The sequence below is a fragment of the Oncorhynchus clarkii genome, chromosome 8 (genome assembly GCF_045791955.1).
Source record: "Oncorhynchus clarkii lewisi isolate Uvic-CL-2024 chromosome 8, UVic_Ocla_1.0, whole genome shotgun sequence".
NCBI lineage: Eukaryota > Metazoa > Chordata > Actinopteri > Salmoniformes > Salmonidae > Oncorhynchus > Oncorhynchus clarkii.
In genome coordinates this window covers 29,920,438-29,945,983 of record NC_092154.1, presented here as the reverse complement: position 1 = coordinate 29,945,983, position 25,546 = coordinate 29,920,438, and the positions used below count along the sequence as shown (strand labels likewise).

At 41.0% G+C, this 25,546-nt stretch overlaps 1 protein-coding gene across 2 annotated transcripts in view; it reads right to left on the bottom strand.

Moving 5' to 3' along the window:
* Positions 1 to 1,004: 1,004 nt before the first annotated feature.
* Positions 1,005 to 25,546, bottom strand: part of LOC139415246 (VPS33B interacting protein, apical-basolateral polarity regulator, spe-39 homolog) — a 29,373-nt gene continuing 4,831 nt past the window's right edge. For both annotated transcript variants that reach the window (XM_071163200.1, XM_071163199.1), the window contains exons 2-19: positions 20,489 to 20,581; positions 14,170 to 14,275; positions 13,255 to 13,395; positions 12,894 to 12,932; positions 12,726 to 12,790; positions 12,539 to 12,595; positions 12,199 to 12,291; positions 10,925 to 10,958; positions 10,492 to 10,594; positions 8,911 to 8,938; positions 8,476 to 8,549; positions 7,989 to 8,064; positions 7,445 to 7,579; positions 6,876 to 6,917; positions 6,342 to 6,518; positions 5,892 to 5,981; positions 5,296 to 5,400; positions 1,005 to 1,587 (exon numbers count right to left, since the gene is read on the bottom strand). In XM_071163200.1, the coding sequence (XP_071019301.1) occupies positions 1,567 to 1,587; positions 5,296 to 5,400; positions 5,892 to 5,981; positions 6,342 to 6,518; positions 6,876 to 6,917; positions 7,445 to 7,579; positions 7,989 to 8,064; positions 8,476 to 8,549; positions 8,911 to 8,938; positions 10,492 to 10,594; positions 10,925 to 10,958; positions 12,199 to 12,291; positions 12,539 to 12,595; positions 12,726 to 12,790; positions 12,894 to 12,932; positions 13,255 to 13,395; positions 14,170 to 14,275; positions 20,489 to 20,581 (1,479 nt within the window). In that variant the 3' untranslated portion in view covers positions 1,005 to 1,566. The remainder of the gene's footprint in view (positions 1,588 to 5,295; positions 5,401 to 5,891; positions 5,982 to 6,341; positions 6,519 to 6,875; positions 6,918 to 7,444; positions 7,580 to 7,988; positions 8,065 to 8,475; positions 8,550 to 8,910; positions 8,939 to 10,491; positions 10,595 to 10,924; positions 10,959 to 12,198; positions 12,292 to 12,538; positions 12,596 to 12,725; positions 12,791 to 12,893; positions 12,933 to 13,254; positions 13,396 to 14,169; positions 14,276 to 20,488; positions 20,582 to 25,546) is intronic.

The following is a 25,546-nucleotide window of genomic DNA, read 5'->3' as shown; positions in this document are numbered from 1 at the left end:
CATTAAACATGTATGACAATTTAGCTAGCTAGCTTGCACATGCTAGCTAATTTGTCCTATTTAGCTAGCTTGCTGTTGCTAGCTAATTTGTCCTGATATAAACATTGAGTTGTTATTTTACCTGAAATTCACAAGGTCCTCTACTCCGACAATTAATCCACACATGAAAAGGTCAACCGAATCGTTTCTAGTCATCTCTCCTCCTTCCAGGCTTTTTCATCTTTGAACGGCATCTAAAATTTCATAGTAGTACCACGACGACCGGCAAAACAGTTCGTCTTTCAATCACCCACGTGGATATAACCAATGAGGAGATGGCACGTGGGTACCTGCTTCTATAAACCAATGAGGAGATGGGAGAGGCAGGAGTTACAGCACGATCTGCGTCAGAAATAGGAATGACTATTTAGCTTTTGGCAATGCAGACGCTCGTTGGCGCGCGCGAGCAGTGTGAGTGCAATAATTGAATAACATGCGTTTCTAATTTTATTTTGCAACGCTCGCGCACGTGACGTGTCTGGTCTGGTCAGCATGTTAGCGTGCGGCAAAGCGTAGTGCATAAGGGAAGTACCAAAACACCTTGATATAGGGGTGCACATGCAAGCAGCTGAGGAAATGCGGCTAGGATGGAATAAATGATATAGTAAAACCTGCAAAAGGCTGAAAAGTAAAGCAGTAAAAAAAAAAAAAACTACCCTCTCTCAAATTTTTTTGAGACCCCAGTACATTTCCAACTGTCCCTTATCTTCTAGCTTTTTTATTACAATATTAGAAACTTGTCATTTTCACATATGTTGACATACTGTAGCAGTCGAGCTGGAGATGATGAATTTGATGTTGACTGCAACAATCTGACTGCAACTCACCATTTTGTAAATAATTTGGTAACCATCTGTTGAAATATCTAATTTTGAAGAAAAATAACAAATTAGATAAAAAATTAATAAAAAAAAAATGGTACACCAAAAAGGTAAATGAGCTCTAAATTGTAGGTACCACCACAGTTGCAAGTCAAGAACGTGTTTCAGCCGTTCTTATTAAAGTTTTATTTTCATGTTTATAAAAACATAAATTAGATCAGGGGGGTCAGAGGAATACATGTCTATATACTGTTGTTCAGACTTTTACTACCGCTGTTGCACCTTCTGCTTCGGGCTTGTGTAAAGAGCACAGCTAACAGGGTTGGTGAAAAGATGGATACGCACGTCGAGCAAGCATTACACAAGACTGCAAACCAACAACAAAAAAAGTCATGAAAATTGAAGGTTTTGGCTCATTCATTCGTATGGCCACTTGCTCTCTCCTCTGCTGTCACACTTAAAGTTCGCTCTGTTCCAGGGCATTAGTGTGTGTTCCTCTACTAACGGTTAGTGGAGGAATGCAAACTAATGCCATGGACCAGAGCTAACATAGTATGGAAGGTGAACTTCGTCTTGCAGTCAAACCGTCAACTGCATCTTCGCTCCAGCAGCCGTTACTTTAAAATAATTTGTCCCACACATCATGTCTCATCTGAAACAAATGTCCATTTGAAGCAGTGTTGTCATAGTCTTCTAGAAATGGATGTCAGTTTTTCCATCGGAGTTGCTGCAAGAAAAGAGCCAAAGTCCTGTTAGTGATGATTCAACTCTGACTTTAACCATGTTGAATTATGATTTGATATAAAACAACTATCTAATTGTTTCACAGATTCTGATTGAATAAATCCAGAGGCAGATCTAATTATTTAATGGAGAAGTAAAAATGTGATTTCCTCAAAGTTGATTACCCTTGGATGAATTGTTCTGGACTAGAGCTGGGACTAAATACCGTGACTCTAACTTCTTTTGTCTTCGAAGTTTGCCTGCCACGCTCAGACCAGTTTGCTCAGACCAAGGGTTTAGTTCACTTTTCGAAGTGGGTTAACACAGTTTTAGAGGATAATTTGACAAATAAATGCAAAAAGTTCACACAGAGTGCATCTGAGCGACAAACTAGTCCTCCATTGCATCGCCGGAAGTCACTCTGTGACTCAAACTTATTTTTGAAATATACAGTGCCTTGCGAAAGTATTCGGACCCCTTGAACTTTGCGACCTTTTGCCACATTTCAGGCTTCAAACATAAAGATATAAAACTGTATTTTTTTGTGAAGAATCAACAACAAGTGGGACACAATCATGAAGTGGAACGACATTTATTGGATATTTCAAACTTTTTTAACAAATCAAAAACTGAAAAATTGGGCGTGCTAAATTATTCAGCCCCCTTAAGTTAATACTTTGTAGCGCCACCTTTTGCTGCGATTACAGCTGTAAGTCACTTGGGGTATGTCTCTATCAGTTTTGCACATCGAGAGACTGAAATGTTTTCCCATTCCTCCTTGCAAAACAGCTCGAGCTCAGTGAGGTTGGATGGAGAGCATTTGTGAACAGCAGTTTTCAGTTCTTTCCACAGATTCTCGATTGGATTCAGGTCTGGACTTTGACTTGGCCATTCTAACATCTGGATATGTTTATTTTTGAACCATTCCATTGTAGATTTTGCTTTATGTTTTGGATCATTGTCTTGTTGGAAGACAAATCTCCGTCCCAGTCTCAGGTCTTTTGCAGACTCCATCAGGTTTTCTTCCAGAATGGTCCTGTATTTGGCTCCATCCATCTTCCCATCAATTTTAACCATCTTCCCTGTCCCTGCTGAAGAAAAGCAGGCCCAAACCATGATGCTGCCACCACCATGTTTGACAGTGGGGATGGTGTGTTCAGCTGTGTTGCTTTTACGCCAAACATAACGTTTTGCATTGTTGCCAAAAAGTTCAATTTTGGTTTCATCTGACCAGAGCACCTTCTTCCACATGTTTGGTGTCTCCCCCAGGTGGCTTGTGGCAAACTTTAAACAACACTTTTTATGGATATCTTTAAGAAATGGCTTTCTTCTTGCCACTCTTCCATAAAGGCCAGATTTGTGCAATATACGACTGATTGTTGTCCCATGGACAGAGTCTCCCACCTCAGCTGTAGATCTCTGCAGTTCATCCAGAGTGATCATGGGCCTCTTGGCTGCATCTCTGATCAGTCTTCTCCTTGTATGAGCTGAAAGTTTAGAGGGACGGCCAGGTCTTGGTAAATTTGCAGTGGTCTGATACTCCTTCCATTTCAATATTATCGCTTGCACAGTGCTCCTTGGGATGTTTAAAGCTTGGGAAATCGTTTTGTATCCAAATCCGGCTTTAAACTTCTTCACAACAGTATCTCGGACCTGCTTGGTGTGTTCCTTGTTCTTCATGATGCTCTCTGCGCTTTTGACGGACCTCTGAGACTATCACAGTGCAGGTGCATTTATAGGGAGACTTGATTACACACAGGTGGATTGTATTAATCATCATTAGTCATTTAGGTCAACATTGGATCATTCAGAGATCCTCACTGAACTTCTGGAGAGAGTTTGCTGCACTGAAAGTAAAGGGGCTGAATAATTTTGCACGCCCAATTTTTCAGTTTTTGGTTTGTTAAAAAAGTTTGAAATATCCAATAAATGTCGTTCCACTTCATGATTGTGTCCCACTTGTTGTTGATTCTTCACAAAAGTTTTATATCTTTATGTTTGAAGCCTGAAATGTGGCAAAAGGTCGCAAAGTTCAAGGGGGCCGAATACTTTCGCAAGGCACTGTATACACTCCCCTACGTATTTATTTGGACAGTGAAGCTTAAACTTTTAATTTGGCTCTATACTCCAACATTTTGGATTTGAGATCAACATTTTTATATGAGGCGACAGAATGTCACCTTTCATTTGAGGGTAATTTCATACATATCGGTTTTATCATTTAGAAATTAAAACACTTTGAAGATAGTTACTTTATTACTACGTAATACATACATCTCCGCAAAATAGCTGATGTGAAAAGATCTGATGTGATTGGTCAAAAAACCAATTAGTGGAAACAGATCAGAATTGGGCTGCCTGTCTGAAGTTTGGTCTTGACTATAATGCAGTTTAGAATAGGCTGGAGAATATGGGTGTGTGAAAATGTCCCTTCAACTTGACTAATCTGATTACGTAACTCTGATTTTACAATGCACACGTGTAGTTCTGTTGAGATGTACAAAAGAGAAGTGGAAGTGTTTTTGAAGGTTAAATACATTGTCTGGTCATGAGTATCAACACAGAAAGGAACCAAGGTTGAAGAGGAACTACTGTCTTTCCATAAAAACACAACCAGACTAAGAAAACAGATTGTGTTAACACAACACTGAATGCCCCATAAGGAAATAGGGCTGTCAATTTTAGCCTTCCACTTAAAACTGACAATGACCAGCCACTTCAGTTGAAGTAGAGACATCATCACAATATCTTATTATGAGCCATCCTCTTATGATTGTCATATTTATCATTACAAGAGGAACAGGCGAGAGACTAAATGTTCACCTTATCTGATCCTCACCACTTCCTTACACAAGCAAGACTTCCCGTCTTGCTAGAGGAAACGTGACACTTTCAGACAGATTTGTTTTCATTAGGCACCAAATTGAAGAAAAACAGACTGAAACAGGGAGGGGCTACCTGGACATTTTTGTATTGCAAAACGTTTAAAAAACGTTTCCGTTGTGCGCCACAATGAAAATGACCCAGTTCACATGGGAAACGCAGTCTGTTGCACATACTTAGGCAATCTACTGCACAATATTGTTCTCAAGAAACCCTTTGATGCAAAGGAGTCTTGTACTGTTGGGTGTTGAAAGGCGTCATTTTGCTTAATGTCCTCGCGCTTTACAATCAAAGCAACTTTAATTGTTGATTTTCTGTCTCCTTAGGGCCAAATTGTGTTGTATTTGTGTCGTAAAAACGCCTATAAGTGTTATTCACTTCTGGACCTGGGAGGGTCACTACACGTAAAGGCTGTACTTTCCAGATTCGCCTTATACCACCTGATACGAACTGCTAATCAAGACTTTAATTAGCCGAATCGGGGGTGTTAGTGCAGGGCTGGAACAAAAGCCGGCACACGTCTATCCTCCAGTGTACAGGTTAATTCATTGGTCATTGACCCCTGGAGACCTAAAGGGTGTATGGCTTTTTCTTTCAACTCGGATACATATACCACCGATTGACCTCATTGAGTTTTTTTGAGTAACCTATTTGTAAACTCAAATGTGTTAGTGATGGGCTGGAGCAAAAGCCTGCACACACTGAAGCCGACTTGTGGTGACACTATCTTACAGTGTAGGGTGCATTTCCCACACTAGTGGTTAAGATTGGAGGAGGGGAAGCAGATCCTAGATCTGTACCTAGGGGAAACTTCACCCCAGAGCCTTACCGAGTTGCTGAGGATTTCCTCGATCTTCCTGTACTCGGATGAGCCTCTCTCCACCTTCCCCCGGTACACAATCAACTGCTGCCGGTCCTTCAGGTCCCTGTACGTCTGATTGGGCAAAAGAACCGCCAATCAATCGTCATGCCACATAATGATAAATCGCATGTGATGCCAGGATAAGAGATTAAATGTTATCTGTACTGTCAATGATATCATTTGCCACAATTGTTCGAGTTCTTGCGCACTAGGCATTGTAGGCATAGTATTAAACTGCAGTACTGTTACCAATGTAAGTTATGTCAAAATACTGTAACAGTAGTGCTAGAGACATAAGATGTAGTTCTACATAAGAATTTGACTTGCCTGGTTAAAAAAATGGTTGAAATAAAAATGAAATAGATAATCAATACTCATTATAGTGCTTTAAAACATGGAAGTTGGTAGAAGTTACCTCTAACCACTGATCCAGTGTCAGACCATTTTTCTATGCCTCTAAGGGTTAAGGTTAGGATTTGGGATTGCATAATCTAATCCAAGATCTGTGGTTAGGGGTGACTCCTACATTGAGCTATAACATGTGTGTCTGTCAGATGTCTCACATTGATGATGACGTCGTGACACTTATACTTCTGCGCCAAACTGATCTTCTGCTCCACATCTTCAACCAGGTTGACGTAATCCTGCAACACCTAGGAGTAGAAAGGAGAAGAGGGACAGAAAGAGAGGGATGAGCGACTAAAATAAATGTGGCAACACATCTGCATGATGTGGCATAACAAGTCAGTGTAATCCCTAAAAATGAAAACACACAGCATCGAACTATGAAATAAAATTATATTTAGTGCCATTTTATGGTTTAATTTGAGCTATTATGCTTATGGAATTTTGAATTGTCCAATTCAACTGCATTGCATGTAATGTGCCACACCCAATACATCTGCAGAATCCTGAAAACAATGGGAATAGAGACCAGCACTCAGGTGATTTTAAAAACACAGTACCACCTGGTGTTCAGACTGGGGAAATGCAGCTGGAGTTGTCCTACCTACCTGTACTGGTGCATTGTTTTTCTGAAGGATGTCCACTATTCTATGAAAGCCAATGGGAGACCTCTTCTTGGTGTAGCCCAGCCAGTTCTTGGTGGTGAACAGAGCATCCACATCGAACCAGGCTTTCAGCTTCGCCCTCGCACCCAGACATGTGAGGAGAAACTGTTTATCTGAAATCTGGATGATGACAAAACTTGGGAGTTATTACAATCATTGAATGTTGTTTAACCTGGAAACACACATTTTTCCTTAACTCTGTTGGGAAATAGGGTTGAAGGCAAATCGATGTCTTTCTGACGACTTCAGCTCAAGCTTTTAAAATAGTTGGACAGATGGATTGGCATGAATAACGAATATATACATATGGTCTCATTGCAAACGGAGCCAGAATATTGTTGAACGAAAAGATTCACAACAGTGACTCAAGCCAGACACATTTACCTAGTAATAAAGACAAGGCCCAGTTAATTCAATAACAAAATGGACAAACAAATACTCATGTGTAGTCCAAGCTTCTCTCTCTCTCTCTCTTACCCTGAAGGTCTTCCGTATGTTGGCTGGACTGCTGAACGTGCCCTGTGGGAGAGACTGGGCTAGTTAGTTGATGTTGTGCACACAGTTACAGATACAGACACACACACATACAGGCAAACACGCACAAACAGACCTTAATCAACTCCAACCATAATGTTATTTCAATTAACAACAAGACTAATTATTAAATGTTTGGATATAATGGCAGTATTTATAATATAAAAGATTGATAGATTAATGCACAGATTAATGCATTTTTACATCACGCTGATTAACACTAGGTTCCCTACTACAGCCAGGTAACTGACAATCTCTGTCTCCATCTTGTGGTTGCAATAGTGAATTACAGTTAGAAAAAAACTCCGTAGCACAGTGGTCATCAAACCTGAGAGCTACAGGGTGTGCCGGCTCTGGCTCCAGTCCAGCCCTAACAGGACTAACACCACATTCACCTGATCAACTTATCATCATGCCAAATCTGGAGCACTTGCTCGTACTGGAACAAAAGCCTGCGCACCCTGTGGTTCTCCAGGACCAGGTTTGAGGGCCACTTCAGTTCCAGAACTCACATCAGACTCCCCATAATGGTAGAAGCAGGAGTAGTAGAGAGTAGTGATGATGGGCATGTTGAGGATGGAGGCTTTCCGTGGGTATTTCTTAAAGATGTCCGCCTGGCCGCTACTCTCCACCTGTTTGTCGTTCGCCTGAACGGGGGATGGAATTTTATGGTTTTACAACCTACATAAGGCTGTCATAAGCATGACTTATGGCTTGATATGACATAGGGTCAGCCTGAAGAACCAGAGAAGGGAAGGTTTGGAATGTTTGGTTTTAAAGCCTACATAAACATGTCAAACATGACATAGGATTTGACATATTATGCAAGGATCGAGCTTATGACAAAATATGTCATAGCGTAGGTATCTGTGGCAAAACTGTTCTCCCAAATTACACATCGAAACCTTATGGAGACCATGTTAGTGCGCCATGCTCTTTAACAGATTTCAAACAAGATTTTATTTAAAGCGCAAAATAAAATGTTACTACTGTACCATGAGCGAGATTCAGCCATTGGATTCAGCCAATGTTTCAAAAATAGCAGCGGTTTCTCACCTCGATGATAATCTGCCTTTCCAGGAGTGTGTAGTGGTCTTGAACGTGAGTGGCATCGTCTGGTGAGAAAGGGAAACTGCAACAAAGTCCATGGTGCTAGTTAGTAACGCTGTTCTCCAAAGCTAATAGTGCTGTGTAGTATCTCTGACTCCAGGAGTAGGTAACATTCAAATGTGTTAAATGACCTTACTTCAGGAAAAGGTTTGTACGACCTTGTAGGATTTAAAAACACCTCAGTCAACAATATCAAAATGTGGCAGGAAAATGGGAAAAGAAAAAGATGCTGTTCATGAGAGAAAACTTAGGATTCTTTACCTTGGTTCTGTTCCTTAGGGTACGCAACGGAAAACATTTTGCAACAGAAAACGGAAATCAGCACTTCTTTTTGGACGCGTTCATGTGGTGCCTTCCTGTGTCTGTACGATTTCTTCCGTTTTGTGCCTAATGAACACGACCCTGAGACGTGAGGTAATGTGGAGTGGATTACCTGAGGCAGTTCTTCAGAAAGTCCCTCCTCTTGTTCTCGTCTCTGACATTGAGGTGATCTCTGTACTGCATAAGCTGAATATGGACATGGAAACAGAGGAAGGTGCATTGAGATTTAAAACCATCAACAACCAATGAGTGCATAGCATTAAAGGCACAATCTGTAATGTTCATTTCAACTCCACGTCAGCGGTGTCACAGACAGTTTTCAGGGATACAGTATCTTCAACCGAGCTTCCTTTTCCCCTTAAAACCAGATGTGGAGACCCTGCTCATGTATTTATTTTACACCTGCTACATTAGGTTATTTCAACTCAAAAGTGCTGCCCCTGCACTTGTTTGACACATTTTAGGATGGACTGAAATGTAACTGAATTAGACTTTTGATGTAACTGTCCCCCCCAGAATGGCTTGGCAGTTCATAGGAAGTACATACCGCCATGTCTTCTGTTCTGTCCATGGACCTTGATGACACAAGAGAAAAGAGGACTGATCAGGATGCCTGCATACAAGTAGCAAGTTGACCAGACAGTACCATATTTTGGGTACGCCATGGAAAACATTTAAAATCTTTTACAAAATAATTCTTAAAATGGACAAATCCTGACAATCCCTCCCTGTTTCAGTCTGTTGTATTTCCTCTGGTGCCTTATAAACACAACTCAGATGCTACACTTGAACAGGAGCGGTGAAAACCAGTACAACAAGGTTACATGACAACTCCATTGATACAATCTTATGGCTTAAAGGATACAGTGCATTCGGAAAGTATTCACACCCATTGACATTTCCACATTTTGTTACCTTTACAGCCTTATTCTAAAATTGATTCAAATAGATTTTTTTCCACTCATGAATCTACACACAATACCCCATAATAACAAAGCAAAAACTGCCTTTTGGTTTTTAGAAATGTTTGCAAATGTATATATAATATATATATTTTCAATAACACATTTACATAAGTATTCAGACCCTTTACACCTTTGGCAGCGATTACAGCCTTGAGTCGTGGGTATGACGCTACAAACTTGGCACAACTGTATTTGGGGAGTTTCTCCCATTTTTCTCTGCAGATCCTCCCAAGCTCTGTCAGGTTGGATGAGGAGCGTCACTGCACAGCTATTTTCAGTTCTCTCCAGAGATGTTCGATCGGGTTCCAATCCGGGCTTTGAATGGGCCACTCAAGGACATTCAGAGACTTGTCCAGAAGCCACTCCTGCGTTGTCTTGGCCTTCACCACAGTTTGGGGCGCTTTGGAGCAGGTTTTCATCAAGAATCTCTCTATACTTTGCTCCGTTCATCTTTGCCTTGATCCTGACTAGTCTCCCAGTCCCTGTCGCTGAAATACATCCCCACAGCATGATGCTGCCACCCCCATGCTTCACCGTAGTGATGGTGCCAGGTTTCCTCTAGATGTTACGCTTGGCATTCAGGCCAAAGAGTTCAATCTTGGTTTCAACAGACTAGAGAATCTTGTTTCTCATGGTCTGAAAGTCTTTAGGTGCCTTTTGGCAAACACCAAGCAGGCTGTCATGTGCCTTTTACTGAGGAGTGGCTTCCGTCTGACCACTCTACCAGAAAGGACTCTAGAGCTCTGTCAGACTGACCATCAGGTTCTTGGTCACCTCCCTGACCAAGGCCCTTCTCCCCCAATTGCTCACTTTGGCCGGGTGGCCAGCTCTAGGAAGAGTCTTGGTGGTTCCAAACTTCTTCCATTTAAGAATGACGGTGGCCATTGTATTCTTGGGGACCTTCAATGTTGGAGACATTTTTTGGTACCCTTCCCCAGATCTGTGCCTCGACACAATCCTGTCTCGATATTTCTGTTTTTGCTTTTAATACATTTGCAAAAATGTATATTATTATTACTTTCTCATTGTGGGGTATTGTGTGTAGATTGATGAGAAAAAAAGAATGAATTTTAGAATAAGGCTGTAACGTAACAAAATGTGGAAAAAGTCAAGGGGTCTGAAGACTTCCCGAATGCACTGTATTTTAGTGAATTGTTACTCACTTGAAAAGCTCCACCAAAAGCTTCTGTTCTCCTATTTCCTTCAGGTAGTGGATATAATGCCTAAGAGCTATTTCTCTTGTTATCAACTCCCGGAAGAGAATCTCTGCACAGAAACACAGTGAACTGTCATTATTTGCAGAATATTTGCCATGTGCACTTAACTTTTGCAACATCCAAAGTTTGCAACTGTTATTGTTCTAAAGGAATAATATATGCCATTTAGCAGATGCTTTTGTCAGCATGCATACATTTTCAACACCTGGGAATAATAAATAAAAAAGGTAGAACTAAATGTAGAAGACGAAGAAAATAGAAAAATAAAAGGTGCAACATTTGCACTGGTGTAAATTCCTGGTAACTCAACCAGAATAGAATAAGGTTAAAAAAAAAAGTTCAATTTAATGGACAAAAAAAAACGGATTAAAAACCTTACCTTTACTTAATGACTTCTTTAAATATATTAAAACCTGCAATGAGAGGTTACAGAACAGTATAAGTATACTGAACAAAAATATAAGCGCAACATGTAAAGTGTTGGTCCCATGTTTCATGAGCTGAAATAAAAGATCCCAGAAATGTTCCACGCGCACAAAAAGCTTATTTCTCTAAAATGTGGTGCACCAATTTATTTACATCCCTGATAATGAACATTTCTCTTTTGCCAAAATAATCAATCCACTTGACAGGTGTGGCATATCGAGAAGCTGATTAAACAGCATGATCATTACACAGGTGCACCTTGTGCTGGGTACAATAAAAGGCTACTCTAAAATGTGCAGTTTTATCACACAACACAATGCCACATATGTCTCAAGTTGAGGGGGCTTGCAATTGGCATGCTGACTGCAGGAATGTCAATCAGAACTGTTGCCAGAGAATTGAATATTCATTCCTCTACCATAAGCCATTTCCAACATCATTTTAGAGAATATGGCAGTACGTCCAACTGGCCTCACAACTGTCCGTGGGAGAGCAGTTTGCTGATGTCAACGTTGTGATCAGAGTGCCCCATTGTGGTGGTGGGGTTATGGTATGGGCAGACATAAGCTACGGACAACAAACCCAATTGCATTTTATCAATGGCAATTTGAATGCACGGAGATAACGTGAAAAGATCCTGAGGCCCAATGTCGTGCAATTAATCTGCCGCCATCACCTCATGTTTCAGCAAGATTATGCACGGCCCCATGTCGAAAGGATTTGTACACAATTCCTTGAAGTTGAAAATGTCCCAGTTCTTCCATGGCCTACATACTCACCAGACATGTCACCCATTGAGCATGCTCTGGATCGACGTGTACAACAGTGTGTTGCAGTTCCCGCCAACATCCAGCAACTTCACACAGCCATTGAAGAGGAGTGGGACAACATTTCACAGTCCACAATCAACAGCCTGATAAACTCTATGCGAAGGAGATGTGTTGCACTGCATGAGGCAAAAGGTGGTCACTCCAGATACGGACTGGTTTTCTGATCAACGGCCATAACTTTAAAAAAAAAAAGTATCTGTGACCAACAGATGCATATCTGTGTTCCCAGTCATGTGAAATCCATAGATTGGGCTTAATGAATGTATTTCTATTGACTGATTTCCTTAAATTAACTGTAAGTCAGTAAAATCTTTGAAATTGTTGCATGTTGCGTTTATATTTTTGTTCATTGTAATAAAAATGGTTTTCTTTCAACTAGAGTCAAATCAAATCGTACCGCAGTGATGACGTTTCCATCATGTGCATTCACAGCCTCGTCCAATAGCAGCAGTTTGTCCTGTAAGGAGCGGAACTTCTCCAAAGAGTAGACCTATGAGAAAATACAATCATGGACAGAGTTAGAATAATACAATATGAATATTACATCACAAATACATAAAGCAGAGTACTTGCTGGAGCATTAGAAAACAGATGATAATAACAACCTAATAAACGGTATGCCATTTAGCAGACACTTTTATCCAAAGTGACTAACAGTAGGCATAACAACAGTCAGCTTGCAATTTACAGTCAGTTTGAAGACAAATTAAATGTTGATTTTACACCATTGATCCTACCTTTCCCTGCTGCATCCTCTTCACAGTCTCCTCAGGGGTCCAGTCACTGACGTAGTCCTGCCACAACAAGATGACGTCATCATGAATAGACCAACGACAGTCCAGTAAATAAACTATTAGTGATGTTAATAACTTTTCAGAGTGCTCTGAAATATACTGATTATGTGTAACATAAAACATATCTTACCTTGTATTCAGATTTCGGTTTCCGAAGCTCCGGGGCGTAATTTCGGATGGATGGATCACCGAAAGCTATAAAATAGTAGAGAAGTTGAGAACCGCACTTTTCAAAATAGCAATTTTCACACACATATGGCAAAAATGGAGTAGCATCTCTAACTAAAATGTTACCCACACTCAGAGAAGGACTGGAAGCTCCCAGTTTTGGCCTTTCCTAAAAAAAATGAGAGAGTGTGTGTTAATTGATAAGGAAATACTTATGTTGACATTAGTATTCGCATTGAGAATGTGCAAAACTACGGACAATGGTTAGTGTATAGCTAGAGCTCATTGGTGTTTCTTATATAGATTCAAAACTGTACCGAGGGCAAATTTGTTTGACAGAATGAAGCGAACCCATTTTGATTGGGTCGAATGCAAAGGTCACAAGATCGGTTATACCAAACTCAAATCGACCCACAACCCAAAACTTCCAATCTAAATACACCCAACGAAAATGGCCTTAAAAACCTGTCAAGAGGTGGACTGAGTTGTACCTTTGAATAAGGAGCTTAAGGAGTAGCCAGAACTATTCTTGGGCAACGAAGGGGCAGTGTGGATTTTGGGGAAGCTCTGGTCCCGCACCTCTCCTGTGGAACGAATGCTGGATTCTGTCTCCTTGACCGACCACGAGATGCCTGAGGGAACACCAACATTTAGGGCCACAACTTACAACATTTAGGCCCAGAACCATTCAAGTTACTAGCAAACGTACTGGTCCTAAGTGAACTTATTACAAAACTTAAAAAGGCACAGTCCATACGTTTTCTGTTTCCCTTGTGGCAACGATCCAAATGATAAATAATCAACCTAAATTATAAACACACAGTGTCTGTGGCTTCATTTAGGAAAATACATTACGTTCAAAACATTAAGAACGCCTTCAAAACATTGAGTTGCATACACAATCCATGTCTCAATTGTCTCAAGGCTTAAAAATCCTTATTTAACGTGTCTCCTCCCCTTCATTTATACTGATTGAAGTGCATTAATAATGAATCATAGCTTTCACCTGGATTCATCAGGTCAGTCTATATAATGGAAAGAGCAGGTGTTCATAATGTTTTGTATACACTCAATGTATATTTCTATTGTAGCACTTTTCATTGTTCGGTTTACACCAATGACTGCACCAACCTCATCTTCTCATCTTGGCACTTGCAAAGACCCATTAATTGTCAGCACACCACTTTTTTTTTTTTTTACAGGAAAGAGAACATACAGACTGCACATTTTTAAAAGAATAGTTCACTTAAAAAGCTTTTAATATTTTGTTCATTAGTCTACAGTTAATACAATCCCCCAAAATGTATGTCACTCAGCAGTCAAGTTTTCATTATAGTGCACTTTCAGTACAGAGAAAAAAACTGATGATGATGCGTTTTGCATCATATGATGGACAGTTCTCTTACTTCCAACAGGCTCTCCACTCCAGCTGACCTTCTCCACATCATCTTCTTCATCCTCTTCCTCTACCAGGCTGCGGATACTGTTCACAGCCCGCTTGGATTCCTTTAGCTTAAATACATTCGAAATAGAAAAAATGTTTATGTTCATGCCACATTTCTGTACCTTGACAGTCCAATGTGAGCAAGTATGTTTCCAAACTTCAGATGCCACATACCCAGCCGCTGTTGACATTTGCTAAACGTTTCCACCATTGTCTTTCTTTGGTGTCCTACCCTTGTGTGATAGGGTAAGCTAGTTAAAGTATCCAAATGTAACATACATAAGAGGTGGCCAACACTCCTCTTGAAGATCTTTAGGGTATGTAGGCTTCTGCTCAAGCCCTGCTCAAACACACCGGTTTGATGTGCAGCTGATTAATAGAATCAAGTGTGCTGGAGCAAAAGCCTGCATACTCAGTAGTTTAACAGAGGATTGGCCAACCGCCTGGCATAAATGTATTGCGTCCCAAATGGCATCGTATTCCCTACATCGGGCCCTCCAACCCTGTTGCTGGAGAGCTAAGTTCTTGTAGGTTCACTCCAACCCTAATCTAGCGCACCCGATTCTAATAATTAGCTGGTTGATCAGCTGAATCAGGTTAGTTACAACTAGGGTTGGAGCGAAATCCTACAGGTAAGCTCTCCAGAAACAGGTTTGGAGAGCCCTTCCCTACATCAGTGTTTCCCAAATCAGGCCCTCGAGTACTCCCAACAGCCCATATTTTTGTTGTCGGCCTGGGGCCACTAAAAAAAAAAGGAATGTTGGAGATACTCGAGGACCGGAGATGGGCAACACTGCCCTACATAGTACCACCCCTATGGGCCCTGGTAAAAAGTAGTGCATCAAGGTTTATATGGTTTAGTGTTTTATTTCTATGAGTTTTTCCACACAAACAATATGCAATTCAGCTTAGTTTAGCTTAGTTTCAGTTAGTTTTTTGCATTTTTGTTTTTTTTTATGTAGTTATATTATTTATATATTTTATTATAGTATTAAAGCGTGCGTGGGAGGCAAGGAGCCATTTGGGTTATATAGTTTGGTTTTTAGGGATGTCAGTTCTTGCAACTGGGGGCCAGTAATACATAAGGTAATGGATTTGATTTATTAGGATCCCCATTAGCCGATGCCAATGGAGAAAGCTAGTCTTACTGGGGTCCGACACAAAACCTAAAAGGCATTACTGACAAAAGACTTCACAATTGACATACATTTAGTGTGTGTGTGAGAGAGTTACACATACATGTCAGTACAAATGTCACATGGTGGAGTAGGTCACATGGGTCGCCTTGTGCCGTGAGGTGTTGCTTTAATCGATTTTGTAAAACCTGATTTGATGTTCACTTGCGCTATATAACATGGAAGGGAGTTCCATCGCAATCATGTCTCTGTGTAATACTGTACATTTCCATATATTTTTCCTGGACCTGGGGACTGTGAAAAGACCCCTGGTGGCATGTCTGTTGAGGTAAGTGTGTGTGTGTCAGTGCTGTGTGTAAGTTGACTATGCAAACCATTTGGAATGTCAACACAATGTTTATAATAAAAGCTAGTGACGCAGTCAGTCTTTTCTCAACTATTCGCCAAGAGAGACTGACATGCATAGTATTAATATAGCCCCATCTTTTCAACCATTGAATCTATATGTTTTGACCATGACAGTTTACAATCTAAGGTAACACCAAGTAATTTAGTCTCCTCAACTTGTTCTACAGCCACACCATTCATTACCAGATTCAGCTGAGGTCTAGAACTTGTACCAAATACAATGCTCTTCGATTTAGAGATGTTCAGAATCAGTTTATTATAGGTCACCCATTCCAAAACTGACTGCAAATCTTTGTTAGGGTTTCAGTGACTACATTAGCTGATGTCTATAATCATCAGCATACATGGACACACATGCTTTGTTTAATGCCAGTGGCAAGTCATTGGTAAAAATTGAAAACTGCCCTGCGGCACACCACACTTTACATCAGAGAAGCTTCCATTAAAGAAAACCCTCAGAGTTCTATTTGATAGATAGCTCTGAATCCACGATATGGTAGAGGTTGAAAAGTCACAACGCATAAGTGTTCTCAACAACAAGTTATGATCAATAATATCAAAGGCTGCACTGAAATCTAACAGTACATCTCCCACAATCTTCTTATTATCAATTTCTTTCAACCAGTCAGTCATTTGTGTCAGTGCAGTACATGTTGAGTGCCCTTCTCTAGAAGCATACTGAAAGTCTGTTATTAATTTGTTTACAGAGAAATAGCATTGTATTTGGTCAATACATTTCTTCCAACAGTTTGCTAAGAGCTGATAGGTCTGATAGGTCTGCTGTTAGAACTAGTAAAGGCTGCTTTGCTAATCTTGGGTAGCGGAATGACTTTGGCTTCCCTCCAGGCCTGAGGACAAATACTTTCCTCTAGGCTCAGATTAAAGATATGACAGATAGGAGTGGCTATAGTCAGCTACCATCCTCAGTAGCTTTCCATCTAAGTTGTCAATACTTGGAGGTTTGTCATTATTGATCTATAACAATTATTTTTTCACCTCTCCTAACTTGACAAAATTCTAACTTAAGACAATGCTTTTCTTTCATTATTTGTTTTTTTTATGCAGAGTACGATGGCTCACTGTTCATTGTTGGCATTTCCTGCCTAAGTTTGCCCACTTTTCCAATGAAGTAATCATTAAAATAATTGGTAACATCAAATGGTTTTGTGATGATATAGCATGGTGCCCGAGAAGATGCTCCTAACCAACAGTTTTTTTTTTTGGGGGCGTTGTTTGTAACTTCTGGACATCAGAACAGCGATTACTCAGCACGAACTGGTATAAGCTTTTTTTTCCTTTAATGAGTCCGACGTGAAGGACATACTGCTTTCTCGGGAACAGGCCCAAATCCCCGTCATTCGTGTGAAAAAAATATGGAGATAAATAGGGCGGATGCTGGGCTGCCTTCTGAGAATATGTAGGCGATCGAATAAACCCCCACTGCCTTCCGATCTACTAACTAACTTGCAATCATTGGAAAATAAAATCGATGACCTACGAGGAAGATTAAACTACCAATGGGACATTAAAACAGTAATATCCTATGCTTCACGGAGTCGTGGCTGAACATCAACATACACTGGTTATACACTGTACCGGCAGGATAGAACAGCGGCATCTGGTAAGACAAGCGGTGGTGGACTATCTATATTTGCAAACAACAGCTGGTGCACGATGTCTAAGGAAGTCTCTATGTTTTGCTCGCTTGAGGTAGAGTATCTCATGATAAGCTGTAGACCACACCATCTACCTACAAAGTTCTCATCTATATTCTTCGTAGCTGTCTACATAACACCACAGACTGAGGCTGGCACTAAGACCGCACTCAATGAGCTGTATTCCGCCATAAGCAAACAGGAAAACGCTCACCCAGAGGCGCCACTCCTAGTGGCCGGGGACTTTAATGCTTTAATCCGTTTTACCACATTTCTATAAGCATGTTAAATGTGCAACCAGAGGGGGGGGGGATGTCTAGAACACCTTTACTCCACACAGAGACGTGTACAAAGCTCTCCCTTGCCCTCCATTTGGCAAATCTGACCATAATTCTATCCTCCTGATTCCTGCTTACAAGCAAAAAAATTTAAGCAGAATGCACCAGTGACTCGGTCAATAAAAAAGTGGTCAGATGAAACAGATGCTAAGCTACAGGACTGTTTTGCTATCACAGACTGAAATATGTTCTGGGGTTATTCCGATGGCATTAAAGAGTACACCACATCGGTCATTGGCTTCATCAACAAGTGCATCAATGATGTTGTCCCCACAGTGACCATACGTACATACCCCAACCAGAAGCCATGGATTACAGGCAAAATCCACACTGAGATAAAGGCGGAGATGCCGTTTTCAAGGAGTGGGAGTCTAACCCAGAAGCTCATAAGAAATACCGCTATGCCCTTCGAACCATCAAACAGGCAAATAATCAATACAGGACTTTGATCGAATCGTTCTACACCGGCTCTGACACTCATCGGATGTGGCAGGGCTTGCAAACTATTACAGACTACAAAGGGAAGCACAGCCGAGAGCTGCCCAGTGACACAAGCCTACCAGATGAGCTAAACTACTTCTATGCTCGCTTTGAGGCAAATAACACTGAAACATGCATGAGAGCACCAGCTGTTCCGAACGACTATGTGATCACGCTCTCTGCAGCCGATGTGAGTAAGACCTTTAAACAGATCAACATTCAGGGCCAGACGGATTACCAGGAAGTGTACTCAGAGCAGGCACTGACCAACTGGAAAGTGCCTTCACTGACAATTTCAACCTCTCCCTGTCCGAGTCTGTAATACCAACATGTTTCAAGCAGTCCCTGTGCCCAAGAACGCGAAGGTAACCCGCCTAAATGACTACCAACCCATAGCATTCACGTCTGTAGCCATGAAGTGCTTTGAAGGCTGGTCATGGCTCATATCAACACCATTATCCCAGAAACCCTAGACCCACTTCAATTTGCATACCGCCCTAACAGATCCACAGATGATGCACTCTCTATTGCACTCCACACTGCCCTTTCCCACCTGGACAAAAGGAACACCTATGTGAGAATGCTATTCATTGACTACAGCTCAGTGTTCAACACGATTGTGCCCTCAAAGCTCATCAATAAGCGAAGGACCCTGGGACTAAACACCTCCCTCTGCGACTGGATCCTGGACTTCCTGACGGGCCGCCCCCAGGAGGTAAGGGTAGGTAACAACACATCCGCCACGCTGATTCTCAACACAGGCCCCCTCAGCGGTGCATGCTCAGTCCCCTCCTGTACTCCCTGTTAACTCATGACTGCACAGCCAGGCACGACTCCAACACCATCATTAAGTTTGCCAATGACACAGCAGTGGTAGGCCTAATCACCGACAACAACGAGACAGCCTATAGGAAGGAGGTTAAAAACCTGGCAGCGTGGTGCCAGGACAACAACCTCTCCTTCAACGTGATCAAAACAAAGGATATGATTGTAGACTACAGGAAAAGGAGGACCGAGCACACCCCAATTCTCATTGACGGGGCTGTAGTGGAGCAGGTTGAGAGCTTCAAGTTCCTTGGTGTCCACATCACCAACAAACTAACATGGTCCAAGCACACCAAGACAGCTTCTACCCCCAAGCCATAAGACTCCTGAACATCTAATCAAATGGCTACCCAGACTATTTGCATCACCCCTTTTACGCCTCTGCTACTCTCTGTTATTATCTATGCATAGTCACTTTAATAACTCTACCTACATGTACATATTACCTCGACTAACCGGTGCCCCCGCACATTGACTCTGTACCGGTACCCCCTGTATATAATCTCGCTATTGTTATTTTACTGCTGCTCTTTAATTACTTGTTACTTTTATTTGTATAATTTCAACTGCATTGTTGGTTAGGGGCTTGTAAGTAAGCATTTCACCTGTAGTATTCGGCGCATGTGACAAATACAATTTTATTCGATGAAAGATGGGAGTTGAATTTGTCTTTCTGCCCATAATTTCATTTAAAGTACTCCAAAGTTCTTTATATCATAGATCTTGGATTCATAATACAGTTTCTCATTTTTGTTGAGTTTAGTCACATCATTTCTCAATTTGAAGTAGGTCAGCCAGTCAGATGTGCAGTCAGACTTTTTAGGCACTCCTTTTGCCCCATCTCTTTCAACCATACAGTTTTCCAATTCCTCATCAATTCATGGTGCCTTAACAGTGGGTCAGGTCATAGGTTAGGAAAGCCCTTCTCATTACTAATTCCACATCCCTTTTGATTAGCTGAGGTGATTTGGTAAAGTGTGAAACACTATCTAGAAACAATTGATCTTTGATTGCCATTGGAAACCCTGAACACAACTTAATTATCATACAAAAATGACTTGACAAATACAAAAGATACACTTACTGTTAGCGGTTTTACCAGAGATTTCCACAGAGTACATGTATCTTTTGTAGTTGTAAAATCTATTTGGGGTGATATAAAAGTAGAATTTCGGAGGTTCCATAACTGTATTGCACACAGTGATTATTAAGAGTTAGACAGAGCATCGGGACAGCTGTACACATTGGCCCCGCTGTATTCGATTGTTAACTTTAGTATGTAAAAAAAAATCAAGTCAGCTACCTTAAAAGTTCAAACCGGTTTGTGAATTATTGTATTTCATGGGTTTTAGTTTCAGTTTACTATAAAAACCTTGTAGGGCATTATATATGGAATAGGGTGCCATTTGGGACACCCCTAAGACTTTCAAGTTATTTACCCTGGTAAAGTCATCATCTTCATCATCAAATGTGAAAGCTTTGAACTTCGAACTGTTCCAGTAGTCATCCTCATCTGGTTTACCCCTCATCATCTGGAACAGAGTTAGTTAAATTTACTGCACATGGTTTATACCACAGAAGGATATATCATATCTCTATTGTTTATACAACCATTGCGGCAGCGTCCTTTGTACAACAACAGCAACATCATCAAGCGGTTTCAGACATAAGGCTGCAGGTTTGAGTCCTCCAGAATTTGCTACATTAGTCTCAGAAGTGGGATGGCGCTACAGTGAGATCAGTGGAAACATCCTTTGGATCCATGAGGTAGTTAAACATAGAGGCGTGCTTTTACAACACCAGGAATGTTATCAGAAAGTTGAGACTTCTTGGCATAGCCTAATGGCTATCAAATCAAAGTTAATTTGTCGCATTACACAGATTAGCAGACATTAAAGCAGGTGCAACGAAATGCTTATGTTTCAAGCTTCAGCAGTGCAATAAGTGTCTAATTTAAAAAAAAAATGAAATATCACATTAACATAAGTATTCAGACCCTTTACTTAGTACTTTATTGAAGCACCTTTGGCAGCAATTACAGCCTTGAGTCTTCTTGGGTATGATGCTACAAGCTTGGCACACCTGTATTTGAGGAGTTTCTCCCATTCTTCTCTGCAGATCCTCTCAAACTTTGTCAGGTTGGATAGGGAGCATCGCTGCACAGCTATTTTTAAGTCTCTCCAGAGATGTTCGATAGGGTTCAAGACCAGGCTCTGGCTGGGCCACTCAAGGACATTCAGAGACTTGTCCCGAAGTCACTCCTGTGTTGTCTTGGCTGTGTGCTTAAGGTCGTTGTCCTATTGGAAGGTGAGGTGGAAGGAGCAGGTTTTCATCAAGGATCTCGCTGTACTTTGCTCCGTTCATCTTTCCCTCGATCCTGACTAGTCTCCCAGTCCCTGCCACTGAAAAGCATCTCCACAGCATGATGCTGCCACCACCATGCTTCACCGTAGGGATAGTGCCTGGTTTCCTCCAGATGTGACTCTTGGCATTCAGGCCAAAGAGTTCACTCTTGGTTTCATCAGACAAGAGAATCTTGTATCTCATGGTCTGAGAGTCTTTAGGTGCCTTTTGGCAAACTCTAAGCTGGCTGTCATGTGCCTTTTAGTGAGGAGTGGTTTCTGTCTGCCCACTCTACCATAAAGGCCTAATTGGTGGAGTACTGCAGAGATGGTTGTCCTTCAGGACGGTTCTCCCATATCCACAGAGGAACTCTGGAGCTCTGTCAGAGTGATCATCATGTTCTTGGTCACCTCCCTGACCAAGTCCCTTCTCCCCCGATTGCTCAGTGTGGCCAGGCAGCCAGCTCTAGGAAGAGTCTTCGTGGTTCCAAACTTCTTCCATTTAAAAAATGATGGCGGCTACTGTGTTCTTGGGGTCCTTCAACGCTGCAGACATGTTTTGGTACCCGTCCTCAGATCTGTGCCTCGACACAATCCTGTCTCGGAGCTATACGGACAATTTCTTCAACCTCATGGCTTGGTTTTTCCATAAGTACAAACATTTCTAAAAATCTGTTTTCACTTGTCATTATGTGGTAGTGTGTAGATTGCTGAGGATTTTTTATATTTTAGAATAAGGCAGTAACTTAACAAAACATGGAAAAAGTCAAGGGTTCTGAATACTTTCCAAATGCACTGTATAAGTAGGAAAAGGTATGCCCAGCAGTAGTTATATAGGATGAGCAACTGTATGTCGAGAATACAGTATGTATATATAAAATTAGTAAACATTTAGCTTAATTTCTCAGAGATCAAATTAAAATTTCTACAAAATAATGCTGCAGGAATGCTAATCTTATCGGTTTCTAACTACAGAAATTATTTCAGAACAATAAACATCACTAAAATAGTCAATGACTATGTACATAGGGCAGCAGTCTAAGGTACAGTGTAGGGTAACGGGTGGTAGCTGGCTGGTGACAGTGTCTAAGGTGCAGGGCAGGGTACTGGGCGGAGGCCGGCTAGTGATGGACATAAAAGCTGTTTTTCAGTCTCTCGGTTCCAGCTTTGATGAAGTTTGTGAGGGTCTTAGGGGCCAAGACAAATTCCTTCAGCCTTCTGAGGTTGAAGAGGCGCTGCTGCTCCTTATTCGCCACAATGTTGGTGTGTAGGGACCATTTAAGGAACTTGAAGCATTTGACTTTCTCCACTGTGGCCATGTCGATGACTATGTTGTATAAGGACAGACAGAAGCTAGGCTTGCTGGTTCAAGTCCCAGCCGGACTTCCTCCAGAATTCACTACTGTATCCAAAATGTCATATAATATTCAAATATAGTCTTTTCACTAGCCTGTTGGTCAGGGGTAGACAACCCTGGTCCTGGAGTGCCACAGGTACTTCGTGTTTTTGATTTTACCAACCTGGAAGACCAGGTGTGTTGAATTTAGACAATCATTGAACTGATCAAAAGCTCAGTTGGTCAAGTGTTGTGACTAGTCGGAACAAAATCCTGCAGTATATATGGCACTCCAGGAACAGGGTTGCCTCCCCCTGCTGGAGGCCTAACTGAAATGCTTCTTGAGATTGTAGCTGACACACTTGGTCAGTGTCAGCATGTACTGTACACTTTGTTTCCCCTAGCCCAATATATTAGACCTCTTGACGAATTATTTCATTAATTAATAAGACAAGGTCTAAGGGCATTTCATAGCGACTGCGTTCCAGATAACTCATGGTCTGATGCAATGATTTATATGTACACTAGATGACTGCCAGGGGACACTGTTTTGAAGCCACCGTACCTCCATCTTGGCACTCCCCTACCGTTGTAAAAAAGCTATAGAAATGCATTTATGAATGCAATATAATACATTTGCCAAAAACAAATGTAGACAGACACCTTAATCCATACTTTTAAATTATATTATGTGAGCTAAACATACAAATACATTTACTTCAAAGTACTTTTTTTTTACGTCACTGTCCCCATTACAACAAAAACATAATTAAATACATGTAACTTTGTCCTATAAACATTTAATTGAAAAACTGTAGAATTCCATTCACATTATAGAATTCCATTCAATTTTATCAATGACTACTTGCTAGCTGCTTGTGTCCCGCGTCTGAAGCCACATCCATAATTGGTAGATAGATTCTCCAATCAGAACCATGTTTACATTGCCGAGCAGTGAACACGAAACTTAAATCCAGTTTTTAGATGATACCCCCCTCCCCAAATCAAAATCAAATATGAATACCAATACGCACACGTTTCCTTTACTACCCTTCTGGGGCAGCACCTGCCTGTTTTGGGGGACTCATTAGCTAACAAGAAACAGGTGTGAACCAGACAGGTGAGCGCACAAAGCGAAAACAAAACATTGGCATCCATATTGTACTAAACAAAAATATAAATGCAACAATTTGAAAGATTTTACTGAGTTACAGTTAATATAAGGAAATCAGTCAATTGAAATAAATTAATTAGGCCCTAATCTATGGATTTCACATGACTGGGAATTCAAATATGAATCTGTTGGTCACTTTAAAAAAGGTAGAGGAGTGGACCAGAAAACCAGTCAGTATCTGGTGTCACCACCATTTGCCTCATACAGTGCGACAAATCTCCTTCGCATAGAGTTGATCAGGCTGTTCATTGTGGCCTGTGGAATGTTGTCCCACTCCTCTTCAATGGCTGTGTGAAGTTACTAGATATTGGTGGGAACTAGAACACGCTGTCGTACACGTTGATCCAAAGCATCCCAAACATACTCAATGGGTGACATGTCTGGTGAGTATGCAGGCCATGGAAGAACTGGGACATTTTCAGTTTCCAGGAATTGTGTTCAGATCCTTGTGTCATTATGCTGTGCATTATCATGCTGAAACATGAGGTGATAGCGATGAATTAATGGCACGACAATGGGTCTCAGAATCTTGTCACGGTATCTCTGTTCATTCAAATTGCCATTAATAAAATGCAATTGTGTTCATTGTCCGTAACCCATACCATAACCCCACTGTCACCATGGGGCACTCGGTTTACAACTTTGGCATCAGAAATCGCTCGCCCACACGACACAATTCATATGGTCTGCGGTTGTGAGTCCGGTTGGATGTACTGACAAATTTTCTAAAACGATGTTTGAGACAGCTTATGGTAGAGAAATTAACATTCAATTATTTAGCAACAGCTCTGGTGCAGTCAGCATACCAATTGCACGCACCCTCAAAACTTGAGACATCTGTGGCATTGCGTTGTGTGACAAATCTGCACATTTTAGAGTGGCCTTTTATTTTCCACAGCACAAGATGCACCTGTGTAATGACCATGCTGTATAATCAGCTTCTTGATATTCCACACTTGTCAAGTGGATGGATTATCTTGACAAAGGAGAAATGCTCACTAACAGGGATGTAAACAAATGTGTGTACAAAATACGAAATAAACAACATTTTTGTGCAACATGTTGCGTTAATATTTTTGTTCAGTGTAGATTTTGATTTGGGTGGGTGGGGGTACATCTAAAAACAATCAGAACCATCTGCCGGGGCGGCAGGGTAGCCTAGTGGTTAGAGTGTTGGACTAGTAACCGGAAGGTTGCGAGTTCAAACCCCCAAGCTGACAAGGTACAAATCTGTCGTTCTGCCCCTGAACAGGCAGTTAACCCACTGTTCCCAGGCCGTCATTGAAAATAAGAATTTGTTCTTAACTGACTTGCCTGGCTAAATAAAGGTAAAATAAAAATAAAATAAATAAAAAAGATTATGTATGTAGCTTTGGACACATGCTGCTAGCAGGTACAGTCATTGGACTATTAGTTATCTCGAACGCAGTCGCTATGGAATTCCCTTAGACCTTGTCTTATTAATTAATTAAATAATCAGAGGTCTAATATATTGGGATATATTTTCCCCTGCTACTTTTGCTTCTGACACTATTGTTGTCACACATGACAAACATGATAAAAAAAAAAAATATATATATATATATATATATATATATATATATATATATATATATATTGCAAGCAATTCTGACAACAGATAGCC